The sequence below is a fragment of the Pseudochaenichthys georgianus genome, chromosome 18 (assembly GCF_902827115.2).
Source record: "Pseudochaenichthys georgianus chromosome 18, fPseGeo1.2, whole genome shotgun sequence".
NCBI lineage: Eukaryota > Metazoa > Chordata > Actinopteri > Perciformes > Channichthyidae > Pseudochaenichthys > Pseudochaenichthys georgianus.
The window spans coordinates 8,759,862-8,779,196 of NC_047520.1; the positions used below are offsets into that span (position 1 = coordinate 8,759,862).

The 19,335-nt window shown below is 42.5% G+C and overlaps 1 protein-coding gene across 1 annotated transcript in view; it reads right to left on the minus strand.

Annotated features, from left to right (window-relative positions):
• Nucleotides 1-19,335, minus strand: part of LOC117463936 (insulin receptor substrate 1-B) — a 41,907-nt gene continuing 22,572 nt past the window's right edge. Inside the window, exon 4 of the mRNA XM_034106458.2 lies at nt 1-2,116. Coding sequence (XP_033962349.1) covers nt 2,109-2,116 — 8 coding nt within the window. The 3' untranslated portion in view covers nt 1-2,108. The remainder of the gene's footprint in view (nt 2,117-19,335) is intronic.

The window sequence follows — 19,335 nt, forward strand, 5'->3', positions numbered from 1 at the left end:
TTTTGGCACAGACGGCCCTGCAACAATTAACTCCTCCATTTATGGCGAAAGAGAAACAGTCCAAAACTTCTCAGATTAGGGCCATGGCTGTCAGTCAATTCATCCGATAGATCATTGTCACATCGAACAAACATAAACAAGTTATTTTCATGAGAACTGTACAGCAAAAAGAGACAAAAATAGACATAAAAATAGACTTAATATATTCTGCTAGGACAGCCCTGCTAGTGTTAGCTGCTTAGACGGGGTAGAGAGACAGCCAGATAAAAAGGACAGACAGGCACTTAAGTGCTGATGCATAGCGGAGATTAAAGTAAGAGCTAAGCAAAAGTCAGAAAGGAGGGAGGGAAGGAGATAGAAACGGTCCTAAAGAGGGATTTAGGGTCAAAGCACTTTCAATTCAACCAGTTAAAAAGTTTTAAAGTGTAAACATCTTAGAATTTTGGTACCTTCATGTATAAAATAACTGAGAACAAATTAGCAATTTCATTTATTATTACGCAATGGCAGAATTGAAATAAGAACCGACCCCTTTCCGGTGCTAAAAGCAGTGTGCTGACGGCTAGCATTAGCATGGCTATTGATAGGGTCTCTATCCTCAGCTGAACGTACCTAATGTTATTTAACATCCTGAGACGAAGTGGATTAAATGAGACACAAGTGTCTGGAGCTAATAGCACTAATGGGATTGCTTGGCTCTGTATCAGGGGTCTCAACCCTGAGCTGTAGTCAGCAGGACACTGAAATTACATCCTGGCACGATGCTAACATGTTGATATGACCTAGCTGGCTTTAGCTAACTAGAAAGCGGCTACATCCCCTGTTACACGTGCCTTATCAAGCCTGTGTGTTTAATACTTACGGTTTATGGCTTTGTTAAAAAGTTAACAGAGAGAGAAAAAGACGGAAATAAAAGCAGCGCAAGTCTTAATGAGCTAAATGCTAACACAGGCTACGCTAATTGGCGTAGCCAGCAGGTTGGCTAGTACCGTTATCATCATAATGTTAGCAAAAATGCTGCATTCATGTCATATTAGATTTATTGTGATCAGAATCAAAAACAGGTTTATTACCAGGTAGGTTTACACGTACGATTTGTTATACTGTTAATGTCATTATCCAAGTCGTTTAGTCAATGCTCTATTAAACTTGGAGCTTAATGACACAAAATACATTTACGGCCCGTCCACACGGCGGCGTGCGTTGAATTTTGACGCTTCTGCCCATTCCCTTTGAATGGGGTGACGTCACGCTTTGCCAAACTGCATTGTGGGAGGGTTGCTTCGCTTTGCTAGCTTCAAAAGTTGAGCAATGTTCAACTTTTGAAGCTTCGGCGGAAGCATCAGCCAATCAAATCATATGCCAGTATAAGCTCTAGCCAATCAAACCGCATGCTTGTGTGTCCGGGGCGGGAGATTTATGTGATTGGTTGTTGGTCGAGTTTCAGACAAGCTCACCGGCAAGCTTCAACGCACGCCACCCATGGATGTAGACGCCACCGTGTGGACGCTGCGTTAAGGATAATGTTTAAATGGCCATCTATTGACACCAAAATCCTCCCATATGACATGAACGCAGTAAAAGCTCATACCAGTATCTTCTGTTGCACTTTTTTTTGTATCTACATTAAGTCAAGCAAATCCCCCCCCCAGAAAAACCCAAAGTTTCAGTTAGTTGAGGCATAGTTGAAGTTTTTTGTAAAATGGCTACAATCTGAAAATGAGGCACTTTTTGAGCAGATATATAATTATTTTCTTTTCTTTCATACACTGAATATCCACCATTATACTCTTAATGATTTGATTAATAAAAAAAAAAAAACAGAAATCCCCATTCCCCCCCCCCCATACCCTTCTCTGATTGGCTTACACTCGTGGAATGAGAGCAGCAAATAGCTTTACAAGAATGTAATTTGGCACACATCCATGTTGGTTTCCACAAGATGAAAGCGAAGAAGAAAAGTTTTCCAACAGTCTCTCAAAGTGCTTCTGGGGCGTGTCCGATCCAGCCGTTCGCTCAATGTGATTGGTCGACACAAAAGGAACAGGCGGAGCTTTAAAGCTCTCCGAGGGGCACCAGATTGTTTCCCAAAGGACGATGCACTGACATCAACACTCTGGAAAGGAGACAAACAGAAAAAATTGTTTGGTTAGACGCAGAATAAACAATAACCCAGATATGAAGAAGAAATAAATATTATGACATGTATATGCAGCATCACTTGCTTATCAGGATAATTACAATATTTACTGTAAGTTATCAGTGTCGGCTTATCAGTCCAAGGTCACAGTGACGCTCAAATGAACAACAGTAAAAAAAAAAAAAAGTAGACAAAGCCACAAAAGCTGGAGAAAATATTTAGAGAGGAAGAAGATAAAGCCGTGACAGCGAAAGTTTGATACCTATTGCTGTGTCTGCAGAGCAAAGTGTGTGTGTGTGTGTGTGTGTGTGCCTCAAAACATCCAGAAATGTCAGCCCTTCACATTTAATATTGGACATGTAAGCTCACAGGTGTGAATCACAAAGGAAAATGTCACTATAGTAATATTTCAAAATGATACGTGTCTCAGCAGCACATAGGAGACTTAACTGGCCTTCTCTGCAGAGTTGAAAGTTGATAGTATTAACAGGAATGCAGACTTAATGATAATTCTGCTCCTTTGTAGCGGTAGCAGACGAATCACATGGCGCCAAGCAGCCATGTGTTGGTTTTACGGCCCTTATGCACTGTGTGCTTTTGGGCTGTCCCGGGCGAAAGTTTACAATTAAAAGGCCCGGACACACCAAGCTGACACCAAAGAACTGACACGGACAGACCCGTCTGTTGTGACTCCTCACGTCTCTGCGTCTTGGCCATGTGTCGCACTGGAACGCACCGCAAAGACTTCAGCCGACGGCCAAGAAGCACGTACGAACTGCGCATGGCAATAACTCTCCTTACCAGCAGGCGGCGGTAGTGTGTATTCGTCATTCAAAAGAGGCAACAACCGGAAGACAGACTGCGTGATAACCGAGAGAAGAAGAACAGACTGCGTGATATAAACAAACAACAAATAGTGTGCGTTCCATTTTCACTCTACAACGAGAAGCTCGTGGGGCTTTCCTGAACCTGTGTCGAGAGCTGGAGTTAAATGAAATCTCAGATTTGCCTTTCTTAATAGTTTGTTTGGGTCCCTCACTTCCGTTTCGCTTCTCATGCACTGATTCGCTAGCTGAACAGCCAACCAGAGTGATTTATTTTGCCGACTGCCTTTGGCCGACTGCCCACCAATTCGACATGTTGAATCGGTGGGTTTTCGGCCGAAAAGGTGTCGGCACGGCTGAAAAGACACAACGGTGCGGGACACACCAATCTGAGTAGGGCATGTCGTCGGCCTGACGCCCATCGGCGGCCAACATCGGCTAGGTGTGTCCGGGCCTTTAGAGCGAACTGTTTGGTGATCAATCCAGTTCTAACGGTGTCATGTGAGGTACGTCCACTGACAGCTGATTTAAGAGGTCAGTATGCTATTAAATGACGTCTGAAATGCCCACCTTTCCAGTTTTACTGAGCCTGCATCAGCAATTTTTACCCAACCCATAAAACCTACCCCAACTTCTGCGCTATTTTAGGCAAAGAAAGGGGATCTTTGGTCGGCAAATCAAAATAGAGGACCAAGAATGGTTTATTTATTTTGGGATCAAACTACACAATATTTAAAGATCAAAACACTCATATGTAACGTTAACGACCCGACCCGACACATGCCATGTCATTTTAACTTCTACAAAATGTTCAGTGATGGTCAACCTTAGGAGCTATTGTGTGAAACAAGGCTAAATATAGTCTTAGATTTCAGATATAAGTAATAGAACTTTACTGCACTTTTAGTGCACAGTTTAACTATTATGCTGCTGTGTTTATTGTATTTTTGTTACTCTGGCACAACAATTTCCTTCGGGATAAATAAAGTCTTATCTTATCTTAGAAGTGTCTTTTTGTATGGTTTTAAAGCATTACAGTAAAAGGATATCATTTTCTGAACTTCCAGACTGTTCTAGCTGTTCTATTATTTGCATGTACCCACTTAGTCATAATATACCCATCATTTATTACAGTTAATACAAAATATTGATTTATTTTATCGGGAATAATTTGATATTTGATTTCCTCCCAGTTCCAACAGGATCCCAGTGAGCTCTCCTCCTTGCATGACTGTAAAAAAGCCACATCGTAAAAGACTTACGAGGATGTTAGGGTTGGCACCTCCATCTCGATCACTCATGAAAGACGACAAGCTATGATTGGACGGACATGTCTCCAGCTCGAGTCATGGCAAGAATTTATGATTCAATGTTGCTACGGGCCAACCAATCAAAACATGGAATACAATTATTCAGAGTACGCTGGCTGACCCGGGCACGAGAGCAAAGTCTGACATAGAGATATCACACGGTCTGACACACATTTCATCAGACCCACTTCAGACAGTGTGACGTGCAATCAACCCCCGAGATAGCAGCGATCACATGGGTGTGCGGCCCTTTAAATGTGTCATAATGCTATTGTTCTGATAAGAGCATTGTTTAATAATAATAATAATAATAATAATAATGCATTACATTTTTTATTAGAGCGCTTTTACAGGTGCTCAAAGCGCTTTACAAGTACACATTACACATATTAGACATGTAAGAGTCATTACTGCGGACATTACCCACAGGAGAAAATGCGGGTAAAGTGTCTTGCCCAAGGACACAACGGCCGAGGCGGGATTCGAACTGGAGCTCACCAACGCCCCTTGATCTGATGACCAACGCGCCAAAACCGCCCCATAAGTTTAGTATGATAACTGTGCATTGTAACTGCTTCGTCACACCTGAATGAAAGAGTGTGTTTGCACTGAATGCAGGATCATATAAAGCTCATTCGATGCCTTTTAAACTGTCAGATGTGATGACTCACACTGACAATATACAACACTGTTGTGCAATATCACTTATGTGCAATATATATATTTATACATATTCCGCTTTATAATTATTATTATTACTGGCTGCTATCTCGTAGTTAGACAATTCAACTTTTATAATCTGTGTTATTCATGCGTGCAATTCATATTTTTGCCATTTTCTGCTCTACACTTTTGCAGTAAGGATGTACATTTCCCCTCAGTGGGACAAAGGAAGGTATTCTGATTCTGAAATGAACTCAAGTTGCCGCCAGCCAAAACAACCACTTGTGAAGCTCAAAGAGAGAGTTCTGTGTCTCTTTCCCCCAAATGTTCCCAGCACGCACAGCTCTCTAATTGCACGGGGGTACTCTATATTTATGCCCCTCCCTCTCTCTTTGCCAGATAGTCCTCTTCCTGGTGCAGCAAGCTATATTTAGTGCCCCTCAGCACAGACGGTGCCCGCCGTGACGGCCTAAAGCGGCTGTCTCATTCAGTGGGACGGCTCCAAAACAGCGGCACAAACAAACAGGCCGGCCCATCAGAGGGAGCGGAGGAGACGGGCCCGACACACTCTGGTGCCCTGCCATGGACACACACACATGAAGCCACAAAAGAGACACAGATGAAGATGCTATAATTATGCGGATGACATTCACTTAATGATGACCTTTCTCCAAACACAGACATGTGAAATTACACAGGGAAGCGACTCTGCGATGCCCGATCCCATCCTCTACTCGAATACACAGGAAATGTTTCCACTTTAATTAAATATCGCCTTCTTGTTTTCCCCTGCCTCCCCTTTTCCATGAGCCTGAGCCTCCCATAGCGGTTTGTCTATTGATCTCATTCACTTCTTGTATCGCTTCTCCATTTGTGGCTAAATCGATGTCATAATGACGGCGGTGAGGATGGTGTATGTGTGCTTGTTTTCCCATTTCTCTGCCAGACTGTTTAAATCAAGAGGTTGCACAAAGGCAATCTCCCTCCACCGTCTGTCTAGCCAATAACTGCTCTCGAGCTGCCTGAGTGTGTGTGTGGTGTAATTAGGAGAGTCTGGGTCTATGTGATGTCTCAATCGAGGGCAGCCTCAAATTGAAAGCCACCCTGTTCTCTGGTCGTGAATCGAGTGTGTCGGTTTGTCATTTCCGTGCCGCCCCGACTCCCCGAACACAGCGCTGTGTGATGTGAGTCACAGAGTCCACTGGTCACTGAGTCAGTTCGAGTTAAATCACTTTTTATCTTATAAGAGGGACCTATACTTGATTTACTACAGCTCAACACATGGTTACAGAAAATGAGAACAAGTTGCAGGAAGACAAAACAACAGTGTAACCGACCTGCGAGAACAAAAAGCATAAGCGGACCAACTTCACATGAGAGATAAATGGCTGGAAATCCCCTTGGTGTCTTTCCCTATATCTCACATTTTGTACACACCTTGTGAGCCCTAAGGCAGAACATGTTCTCCTTCTTGGATGCATCAATGTATGCTTTGCTGTGGTATGAAAGACTTTCATTCTACCACCAAGTTGTGCAAGACACCGAATTCCTTCCATTGACAAGGGTGCAGCTCCAAAGCCAACCCTGACCTCTGACCTAAAGATTAAGGGAAGCAAGGAACTGTCTCCTGGATATAATCAAAGAATGACATTATTACAAGGAACCTAAAAGCCCACCGCTTTTTCCATAATGGCAGCAACTTTCGATGCCAGAGAGTTCAGCTCTTGCAATCCCCCAGTACTGTTATTATTCGGTTAAATCGCCTTGCGGGCAGGAGGTTGGTACAACATGAGGCGATACACAGAATGAAGCAGCGGGACATCTCCTATATCACTTCTTATAAATTTCCTCAAAAGGACGCCAGGAAGTCTGTCAGTGATAGGATACAATGTTCCCATTGGTGACCACGGTGAATGTGTAGGATTTCACAGTAGTTATCTGTTAGTCGTACATCTGGCACCATTGTGGATGACGATATAGGGTTTCTACACCCAAAGCTTGAGATTTGAACACTGTGGTTCAAAAGATGGCTGGAAGGAGCTTGGAATTTGAGATTGTAAGCCGTTACAACGGGTTGCAATGACCCAGTTTCACTGCGAAACATGAGTATCTGAATAACTTTAATATCTTGTAGAACAACCCGTGCAGCCGACCCCCCTGAGGTCCATGCGTAACCCTCATCATGTTCCAAAAAGTCGCATCACACCAAGAAATTGCTTAATATTTATATGCCCATGTAGCATCTTTTAGAGGTTCTGACCTAGCATGTTAGCTAACAAATGAGTAACTCCTGCATTGGTCGCACCAGATCAAAACAAATTCAGAAATTGGCCAATGGTTGATAAGAAAGAATAACCCTAGGGGTATGTGGAGTTTAACAAGAGATGTTATAGACAGAAGGGTGAATCAGTATTAGGGGAAATAGTCTGCAATGAAAATTATGCGAGCCTGGGTTTGCGCAAGAAGCTCTTTGAAGTGTACAGAGAGTCATTGTTGATACTCAAGATGACAGAGGTGGAGTGCAAGCTTTCACATGTATTCCTTTTGACTGCCAAGGCCGCTGAGTCATTCTACTAAGATGTGACAGATCTGAGGACAGATATAAATGCAGGAAAACATAGCAGCGAAATGCATGTTGTGTAGTTTCAAATTATCAGGGACGAATGTATTGATTCAAGCTATGAGTGATTGGATTGGTTGATTTGCTGGCCCTAATATGGGCACTGAGCAAAAAGCGTATTTCCTGGGAAAGCTCTTAGAAGAAGCCTTTTTTCTGTGTTCGCAGAAACACCAGCAGCGGTTTGTTTGGAATAAATACAAGGGAAAGATGGCCCGTGGGCGAGCATCGATCACCGGCAAGGCTGAAGGCATCAACAGAAAATCAAAGGAAGAGGGCGTTGCAGTTTTTCCCACCGAGTTTGACTGACAAGTGGTTTCTGGGAAAGGAAGGGCATGAACATAGCCCTTTTGAACATGTTGTCTTTTACAGGGTGATCTCAGTACTACCAACAAATCCTATCAGGAAGCGTTGTATTGTTTTAAACGCCCCCCTAAGAACAGTGAACGCAGCACATTTTGTCTTTATGTCAAGCTGCTGCGTTTCAATGCATAACACTAAGCAGTTGGCAGAGAAGAGGAAGTTGTTGAGAGTTTGTAAGGCGTACTTATTACACTTTCACAAACCTAATGTTGCTTTTAACGTGGCTGCTGTCAATCACACTTACGCCGTTACAACGGCTACATAGCAACCTATTATCCAGGTGTGTGGGTGCACATTGTGTAATGTCTATGCACATAATGTACAGTGAGAAGTGCCCAGGTTTACAGTTGCATGGAAAAAAACACAGGTGGACTGAGGATACTCGCACTTGCAAAAACAGGCTATGACAGGCTATGACAATGAGTTATGAAATCTCAGGCCAGGAGAGGGTCATTTTGACATGACATATTAAAAGCTTTGGCTCATTAAATGTAATCTCTGCGATTTTTTTTTGACATGATTGTATAATGATTCAAGTGAGAAAAAAATCAAGACAAGAGGCTGCGGGGTAGTTTCATTATGCAGTGACACAGTGGGAGTGTTGTGGCACACAGCGAGCTGGAATGCGTGGGTCGAGACAGACAGAGCAGCACTGCTGAGTGGGGGAAAAGAGGAGGAAAATAAGGCGCATTTGTTGGAGAACCACATCCAATGCCTGCATGGAGCGTCATACCAGCTTTTCCAGACATTTAGATAATCGATTAATTGTAATTTATCATGCAGAAAAGCTGTTTTTAGCCTCTATTATATGGAAATATTCTGCCTTACTTTATTTTATAGTCATATTGACCTGAATATCTTTTCAAAATTACACATTTGAAGGCTTCACTTTAGACTCAGAAAAACTGGGATGTACATTTTTCTGTATACCAAACAATTAACAGCAGATAAATAAAAAATGGAAAAAATAAATGGCTGGATGCCACGCTATTCTAATCCTTTTATACCTTTTCGAAATTGATGATTTAAATATAATCCTGAACCACAGGTCTACTTTTCTCTCCCCTGTGTGTCCTTAAATTGACACTTTAACCCAAAATATAAACTTGCATTTAGGTTTATAGAAACAATAAGCATTTACTGAGAAATACTTTCAATTTAATGGCCAATAAAACCATAAAAGTTCAATTAAATTAAACAACCCAGAAATGAACGTCAAATATGCATCTGAAGAGTGCAAAGAAATACTTTTATTTTGGACCAAATTCCCTTAAAACATATTGGATTTGTATAAAAGTTGAACTCTGTAAAAGTTGTTGTAAGTAAGTGCTTGTGCAACAGTATCTGGCTTCTGAACTGAAATGTGACTTTGGACGTCCTGTCCCGGGACACGCACGGCTAAAGCCAAAAGGACTAAAGGGTTTTTGGGATTGTTCCCTCTCGGTCTCTCTTGCGCACACACAGTGTTTGCTGACTCAGACCACCGTTTGCTCTGCGTGTGTCCTGTCACTCCACCAGATCTGACACACACACACACACACACACACACACACACACACACACACACACACACACACACACACACACACACACACACACACACACACACACACACACACACACACACACACACACACACACACACACACACACACACACACACACACACACACACACACACACACACACACACACACACACACACACACACACACACACACACACACACACACACACACACACACACACACACACACACACACACACACACACACACACACACACACACACACACACACACACACACACACACACACACACACACCGAGTGAAGTGATATATAGAGTGATAGCATAAGCAGGTGGGATCCTCATTTCCAAGTAAGGCTTCTCCCAGCATGCCAGCTCTCTCTCTCCAGCTTCTTGACGTAGACGGATGGAAAAAATGAAATGGAAGAAGCCCCGTTACCCCATCTTTAAGAAAGGCAGCTGCACAGCCGAGCTGCTGTTGGGACATTCGTTTCCTTCTTTCTACACGGCAATGTGCGAAATCATCATATTTCAAATAACCGTCAGCGGGGATAATTCCTATGTCCATGTTCCAAATGATTAAGGTCTTCAGCCAGACCTTTAAAGATAGTATAATAGAAATAAATAAGCCAATTGAATCGCAAGTGTTACATAGTGATGTCTTTATGTCACAGACAAAAACAAAGAGTCCAATGGAAGTGTTTCAGGCAGGGGCAGGGTTAGGGATTTTAGCCTTTGCAGCCCATTTACATGCACTTAAACCTATATTACACACTACAGGAAAGGGAAAACCCCAAAAAGCATAATAGGGCCTCTTTAACAAAGGCAGCCAGACCTGCATCATGATTATATTGGCAATAAAATATACAGTCTTTCCCGGGATTGACATAAATCTTCCTTCTTCTGCTCAGCCAAAATAAATGTTGTACTCGCTTACCTACTAAACCCCCTATGTTATTTCACTGTCTGAGTGTTTTGCAGAGTCAGACGAGAACAATTGACAAACCTTTGGATCATTAAAGTAATGAGGGGGGGGGGGGTTGAATTTGCTTTGAGTTTGGAAATCCTGTCCTGTGTGTTTAGAGACCGATGCCAATCTGCGTCCCACAGTGCCTCTGTGTGTGTGCCCACGTGCCAGCTTCTGCCAGTCTGGTGATATATTGCGTAATTATTAATAGACACCCCTGCCCCTTCATACCGCAACAGCCCAAACACACACATCACAGAAGCTGCCTCCGTTTGTATTAAGTTTCGACATGTTGCTTTATTAAGGGCAGTAACCCGGTGTGTGAATGTGTGCTAACATAGTGACTGACTTTGCCTGCATATGAGTGTAGCTGAAGAGTGCCTGGATTGGCTAACTGTGGTTAGACAGGCAGACCTCAGATATGTATCTACAGACCTCAGCTAGCAACACTTCTCGCCTTCCCTTACAAACATGTATGCTTCATCCCTCCTCTTTCCTGAACATACTATATTTAGTTTAAAGTTTGCTGCTTCTTCTAAAACAACTAAGAGGACTACATTGCTATCCCACAGTTTAAAGTACATGTCATTTGTAGTTAATAGGCTCCTCTAAATGGTTGGATTCCTTACAAAGTTGGACATGAATGAAGACCGCTTGAATTAACCAAAATAATGTAAGAGGAAAAAGAACATATGTCAAAGTGATCCAAATGGAGACGTCGAGTGTCAGATGGCACAATAACACGCTGGTCGTGTGTGTAATGTATGAGTAATGCACCGCAAGCCATTGGGAAATAAGTGTGTGTTGGAGTGGAGCTGGACAGTGTCGCTGTCTTGGGTCATGGCTGTACAAGCACATTACTACATCTTATGACTTGAAAGGAAATGCACAAAGACAGACAGGAAACAGGCGAACTAGCAAACATAATTGTGCATTTTCACTGTAAGCACACTCTTTCTGTGTCACACAGGTGTATCGAGTGAGATCCCGGTGGACGAGAGGTCCCTACGTCATGTAACTGAGCAGCGCGATGACGCACGGCCGACCACTTGCTTCGCTGTGTTGTTTTGGACGGGAGGTGATGATTCATATTCATATTCTGCTGGAGTCCAACAAACCCTCACTCGGCTCCACTATCATCAGCTTAGGGAACACGGCGTCACCACCAGGCTCGGACGCAGCGGAGCGTTCAACACATGCTGATGACAAGCACTCGTTAGCACCTAAAAACACACTCGATCAGTGCGTACAACTGGGGAACATGAGCAAACCAAAACTCACCTCACGTTTCTCTGAGCTTCTCTGGTCATGAATACTAACCATTCCATTAATGGAAAATGAAATTCAGCAGGGACATAAGCAGAAAGCACACAGAGTGCCACTCTGCATCTCCTCAATCTGCTATTTCGACTTGTTTGTTAGTGTGACTAATGAGTAGAAAGGAGAGTTGTGTGCATTTCATTTCCTCTCCGCTACCCATTCGAGGCTTTTAATGCTCTGGTTAGGCGCTGTGACGCCGTCAGTGGAGAGGAACATTGTGTTGACGGATGTGGAGAAGCGAAGTGTGGGGGGGATAATTGTAGGTTGGTAGAGATGGTCTCTGCATGCATGGGCATCATAAACAGAACATCAAGTTTCCGTGAAGCATAAAAAGACAAAAACATTTAAGATGCACGATGTGCTCATTAATATAACACAAACAAACAGCCAGCTGGACTTGAGCGCACAACGAAGGCAAACAAGCCTGAAAACACGTAGATGAAGCTCATTTAAATGCATGGTTAGAGAAATAGAAACATTGACTGTGCAGACACTCGTCCTACGGTGCCAGTTGGTGTCGGGTGGGAGGGGTTTCCACATTATTTAAATTTGGCAAGTGAGTGGAAGAAATATAAATCCTGGCAAACATCACTACATGGCAAAAGCTTGGCACAGCTGCTGAATCCAAATGAAGCTACTTTTTTCTGCTAACACCTGAAAGTTGTCCTCAAATTGAGTTCAAGTTTGACCTTAATGATGATTACTAGGTAAGAGACAGGAAAAAGACTCAATATGTTTAATATGTTGTTCTTATCTGTATTTATTTATCTTGTCAGATATACAACTCATCACGTAAATGGTGTCTATTGGTCTCTAGCGAAAGTGATGCTAGGTATTTAGCATCAGTGTAGAAGATACAGATTAAACAGTTTGTTTATTGTAAGCTAAAAATGTTAGCATTTCTACTTACAGTACTAACCTAGCTTTTCGACCAAAGGCAAGAGGCATGTCATTAACTTATTACATTATTTTGTATTGTTAGGTTTGGAAAAAAAACTATTAAAGGACATATTTAGGGTTAACTAAGTCAAACTCTTTTAGCGTTAGCTAGGGATGGGTATCGGTAGGATGTTATCGATACCGATACTGCTTATTGATACCGGTATTTTTCGATACTCTTATCGATACTTTTCAATAATTTGGTGCTCAAAATTATAGACACGATTACAAGATGTGAAGATTAAACAACAGTCATTTTATTGTAGTTTATTTGTATTTAATGTCACTTTTTCAATGTCATACCAAGCAGGTATGAGTGTGTTTGACAGTGTGTCTCTGGAAGGGGGGCGGTAATTAGGGGCAGTTCATAAATCCATGTCAACATGACCATTGTTCAGTTAAAACGAGATGCTGCGTGCGCACCTCCTAAACCGGAAGCTCTGGTCGGCTAACCATTATAATCAGTTTATTGCGTTTATTATTTATAATTGTAATGATGGATTATCAGTAATCATTTTAAAGTTACACAGAGACATTGGATTAAACGTTTTTATGCCCTTGAACACAACATTTGATCACAAAACAGCAAAGGTAAGACATAATTATCATCATGGCTACGTAAAGTGAAGTTGTTTTCTTGCTCTTTCCTGGCTGCCAGTTCAGTGAGTTTTGGTCGTACAGTGATGAGACTTATACCAATGGAATCTGTGGAATCTCAGTTTTCATGTAATATGATGTTTGTGTGGATACAATTACGTAGAAAAGATCGCTTTTGCCAGTTATGTGCTAAAGTAGCCGTTAGCCCCGTTAGCCCATTTTGCTAAGGGTTGATTTAGACTCTTGGTGTTGGACTTCTGTTCCGTGTAGGTAAAATGGTTAATAACGTCTGTTAGCCGAGTTTCTTCCCGTTAAGTGGGTATGCATCATTAATAGGTTGTTAAATGTTAAGAAGCCTTGAGACGCTGTTACTTGCAAGATGTTGCGCCTGCCCCTATGGTCTGTCCCCGGGAGTCTCACAATAATAAGAGCTGTAAGGAGAGATGACGAGTGGCATTCACAGTGGCCAATCAGAGTGGTACTCAAACCGGATACGCCACATGGGGTGAGGGTTCCCAACCAACCAGAATTAAGGAAGTAGCGTAATTCATATACCGATAGCAGCACCGTTTACCCAGCGGCTTAACCCTGCTGAAAAAACCAGCATAGACCAGCTTAAGATGGTTGCTGGTTTAAGTTGGTTTTAGCTGGTGTTAGGCTGGTTTAGTTGGTTTACCAGGCTGGACAAGCCTCAGCTGGACAAGCCTCAGTGTAGTGCTATGCTGGTCTATGCTATGTTGTTTTAGCTGGCCAGGATGGCTGGTTTAGCTAAAGTGTCCAAAACCCCTCTAAACTAGCCAACATATCTACTGGCTGGTCAGGCTGGTCAACTTAGCTGTTTTTTCAGCAGGGCCAATACGTCCAATCAGGTACCGGTACTGACTTAGTACCGGTTCTCGATACCCATCCCTAGCGTTAGCTTATGTTTGCTAGCTATACTTGATGAAATCTTCCAACCACAGCTGTCAAAATACACGGTCAACTGCCAAAAATAGGAAGCCTGCTTTTGGCTTTTCCTTTTGTGGAAAAATAAATACCAATTAGTTTAAAAAGGAACACAAATTCCAAGAAGTAAGATCGTACAGTCAGTTCTGTCAGTTATTTTGACTTTAAAATTCCTGAGCCACAAGAAATTAGTTGAATGAGTTAAAATGTTCATGTTTGAGTGAGCTAACGTTTGACATAATGTCTTGGTGAATCAACTACTGATTAAATGGGCTTTTGGTTTTGCACTTCAAGGAACAGACTTCTATCCTAATGCACCAAATCAATTTTAACGCCAAGAAAACCATTTCCAGTTAGAAACCCCATGCACACACACACTGTGCCCCAAAGCAATTGAGGCAATTTAATAAAATAAGCCCTGCAAAGCACAGGAAGCTGTTAGTTGGACTACTGAGGCCCAGTTGACCGTGCTGACGCCGAGGTGATGTCGAGGTGAGGCAGCGCTCTAAAGGTTAACGACTGTTCTCAAGCCAATAATGGCTGCGGAGAGCAAACATCACGGCTACTTCATTCGATTTGCACTGATGAGTTATATAAGGCAGGTTGAGGGACTGTTTGTTCTTTCTCTCAATCACCACATAGGGAGTTTCAATGATCTTAACCAAGCAAAGTGGTCTAGTGGGGGGAGACGTACTAAGAGTGTGTTCAGATTTGCATGTAGATGTCTGGAGGTAGCATGTGTGTGTGAGGGGGGACAGTCAGGGGTTAATTTAAAAACTCTGTCCTTGTTTCCAGATTGGAAAATTCTTGACTCTTTGTCAATTTGGCTTCATAATCACATTGAGCAGAGCTGCAGAGAACGTGGACCCTGGGCCGGGTCAGTATTAGGTAACTGAAATGTAGGCTTTGTGTGTTTAGTCTATAGATTCCCTCCAGGCAGTCAGAGTTGAGCAATGGTGTCAGAAAATGGTCCCATGATCCTGAGTTCTTTGTTTCTGATTTCAAACACCCAATGTCCTCACTCTTTGCAGAAAGTCCTCTGAGCCCCAAGTTGCAGGATCTGTTGGCTACAATAAAAATGATTTGATTTGCATGTTGACTTCTTAAGCTTAAATAAATCAAAAACGCAACTGAATGTGGACTCCAGACTACAGCTGTCATACATTCAAAACCTTCGACTGGTTTGACCTTCAACTATCAAGACTGGTAATTATGAACATCTGCAAACAAACGACTTCTGGTTTTACTTTCAGTAGAGTCAGCTGTTCCAAAAATATGGTCTAATCAGCAAGCATTTCTCTTCCTCATTACTGTCCTCTAACTAAGAGGCGAGGGCCCCAATCAGAAAGAGAACGTTTTGATGGTTGAACGCGTAAGGCAAGGAGCAGTGATTCCCTGATAACACAGAAAATGTTGGTTTTTAAAATATATTAGGGCTACCAGTAAATCTTCTTGGACAATGCAAATGATGTCTTGTTTTTTTTTAACTTAAGATGCTCAGGGCTGTCCTGTAAGAGCACATGAAGAAAGCTTCATTGGTTACACTCAAGGAATGATTTGAAGCAGTAAACAGATGTATAAGAAGAAATATTCAAACGGAGTAACATACTACAGTAACTTTGCATGTAGGAGTTCAGGGTGGGGAGTTTGGCTGCTCTCCACAGAGCTGGGCTGTAGCGTAATTGGGCGGATGCCATGAATAATATACTAATGGTGCGTACTAATAACACTAGCACAAAACTAAATAAAGTAGAGAAGCAGTCTGATGAAAACTACTTAGAGTGTCGGTCCGAACTGGCAACCTTTAGTTTGACTTAAATAACAAAACGTACAGCCTTAGTATTTTATGACTGGGGACCTTTTCTTTGTTTCATTGCAAAGTGTCACCATTTTCCCAAAAGAGTGGAGGATTTATTTTAAAAAGCAGCCTTCTTTGTCTAAAATGGCTTAATTGGACACAATTCAAGCAGTCTAGTCAGATTAGGGCTTAAGTGGTAAAGCCTTAGTCATGGCCACTCCTCTGAGAACAACTTGACCCCTCTGCAGGAGTCTTTAGTGAATTCTCACCCCGTTATCACCGTCAGAACTTGAACTGACCCCCAGATCACTTCCTGACCTCCTCTCATCCCACGATCCCCCTCCACTTCATCCGTCGGACGTCAGCACAGCTCGGGATGCAACACAAACCCACACAAAAATGCACTAAAACCACATGCAGCCACGTAAACAAACACTGTTATACCCAACAGACGTACACTCGCACATAGGCGGCCTCCATGCGAGAAGTGGCTCGTTAGTAGACGGTAATCAGCTTAATGCTCTCCAACGCCCACCGGCGCTAAGCTCTTTATAGACAAACCCAGTTAGAAAAGTAGCAGCTGAGCGACGACTTGGCCCCGTATCCGATGAGACTCACACAGTCAGACGCACACAGATCACAGTGGAGACACGGGGAGAAAAACTGGGGCGGTGTTGACATCAATACAATCACCTGAGACACGGCAGAGATGTGTGTGTGTGTGTGTGTGGTGTGTGTGTGTCATTTCTATGGGTGAATAATAGAGAAGAAAAGAAACTCACAGAGAAGAATGGCACACAAAAAAAACTCAAATAAAGCAAAAAGAGAAGCTCAAATGTGTTCCAGGGAGAGTGTGAGCAAGGAGGAGGAGGAGGGAAAAAACGGGCAAATAAGGAGTGTGTGCGTGTGTGTGAAACGCTCCCTCCCACTCCTTCCCTCCTATGCCCTCAGTAACCCTAGTAGGTTTGTGGGTGGCTGCTCAGTTCTTTTTAGGCAGCGCCCGACGCGCTCCGAGCCCCGCATACATCCCATACCACAGCACACAATCAGCGCTCTGTAACCGGGGTTGCACACACTGAGAGCTGGCACGCTGCCAAGCACACACGCACGCTGCCACACACACACACACACACACACACACACACACACACACACACACACACACACACACACACACACACACACACACACACACACACACACACACACACACACACACACACACACACACACACACACACACACACACACACACACACACACACACACACACACACACACACACACACACACACACACACACACACACACACACACACACACACAAGTTAAAAGGAAGTTTTGTGTCAAGTTCCTGTAACAACCTGTCTAGAATGAAATAACTCAACACATATTGAACGGATCGCAATGAAATTTGGCAAAGGTATCCATGGTTACCAGGGGATGCATGATACCGAATTTGGTGAACCTTTCCAATTGTGACAACGTGAGGTTCAAATTTGTGATTAAGAGTGAAATATTTCTTAAATTTGAAGGATTTCCAATGAAATTTGGTACACTAATATTTCCCTTCAAGATGTATTGGGGATGATGGGGGCTAATGTGTGTCTCTTCTGGTGTGAATCTTTTTATCTTAGTCAATGAGAGTTTATTTCATAATGTAGACTGTTCTAACTTGAATAGGGAAATGCACTGAAACGTGACAGGTTGACAAAGCAATAGCATTCCATGTATAAGTAAACAAAGTAAGTATTATGCAATGTAGACATAAAGGCTACATTCAGGCTTTAACCCGTACCAAACCTTAGCCTCGGGCGTCGGGCATAGTTTTCTAGGAAATATCCTTCATGTGATCCAACGACAGTATATCTGTGCATTATATCTGATGAAAGTCCCACAGCATGTTCATTCATTCATTTAAGCAGCTTGTACACAAACTCGGCACACCAGACTCCTTCATTTGTGGACCACGATTATGAAAGAGAAGAAGTCCAAAAGGTGTTAGTCTGTGGAATAACTGTAACGATGCACTGAAATATTGTACAAGTCTATCTAAACTGAAAATATTATTTAGGAGCCAAATCATTAATGGTTATGAACAGGACCTGTACAATCCCATTTGTTATTTCTGTAAGTAAGTAATTAAGTAATTTCTGATTGTTTTGTAAAAATAAATAAAAAAATTAACAAGAGAAACATGTCGCTGATGACGATGACCTAATATTTTATGTATAAGGAAAATATATGCGAGAGGGGGTAGGACCAGAAAAGTTTTTTTTTAAGCTTCTTCTTGCCCCTGTTGAACATGACGGAGACTATTTGAGAATTATTATTATTTTTTGTATTATTCTTTTTTTGTACTTTGTTATAATTATAATTATTATGAGTGAGAAAAAAGAAAAAAAAAGTATAGATATTATTATTATTATTATATGTTTTGTTTCTGACATGCTCAATAAATTGACAAAAAAAAAAGTCCACAAAGAGACAGAGAAAGGACAGGAAGAGGGCAGAAGAAACAGAGGGGTTGAAGAGCGGAGAAGAGAGGCATGGCGGGGCAGACCAGCTTTGTTCAGAACAGAACGAGCAAATTCGTATTGACAAAAGAGACAGGAGGTGTGTGTGTGTGTGTGTGTGTTTAGTTGAGGTAGGCCTAAGCCAGATCACTAAAGGTAACTTAGGCGATACATTGAGGAGCTTTGGGCTGATCCCCACTTCCTGAAAGGTGATTGGCTTCCACGATCTGTCTCGGCTTTCCTCATTGAGCACAACGCAGCCCTTGATGGGAGTGTGTAATTTGTGTGTTTTCATGCACATAAATCAGGACTTTTTAAAATGTAACCAAGGAGCTTTGAACTGGAAAGCAAGCATGCCCAGGTAATCAAACGCTTATTCGTCACATCCAATGACAAGTCCAATGGTTAAGGCTTCAACGCTCACACACAAATGTAGTCTGACTGGCGGCGCCTCTTTGACTGACCAAGCTGCCAATACAATTCATTCCCCTGTCGCTTTGTGTGTGTGTGTGTGTCGAATGCATGTAAATAAGGCACTAGTCAGTCAAAACATGACTAGAGTACTGAGTCATCATGAGCCACGTTTTACTACCTAATTACCATTCGTTGCGCCTGCCAGCTCACCAGATACACTGCACAAAAGGGAAAGGACCACCTCCTGTTGAGGGGCCCTTGAGCAAGGCCCTTAAACCCGAAAGAGGCACACGGGTATGTTAGGTAATTACTGCTAGAAAGAGCAGTGCATCTATGAATAAACAAAAGTAAACACATCAAACTACTCAAATTAGGACATTTTATGAAGCTCAA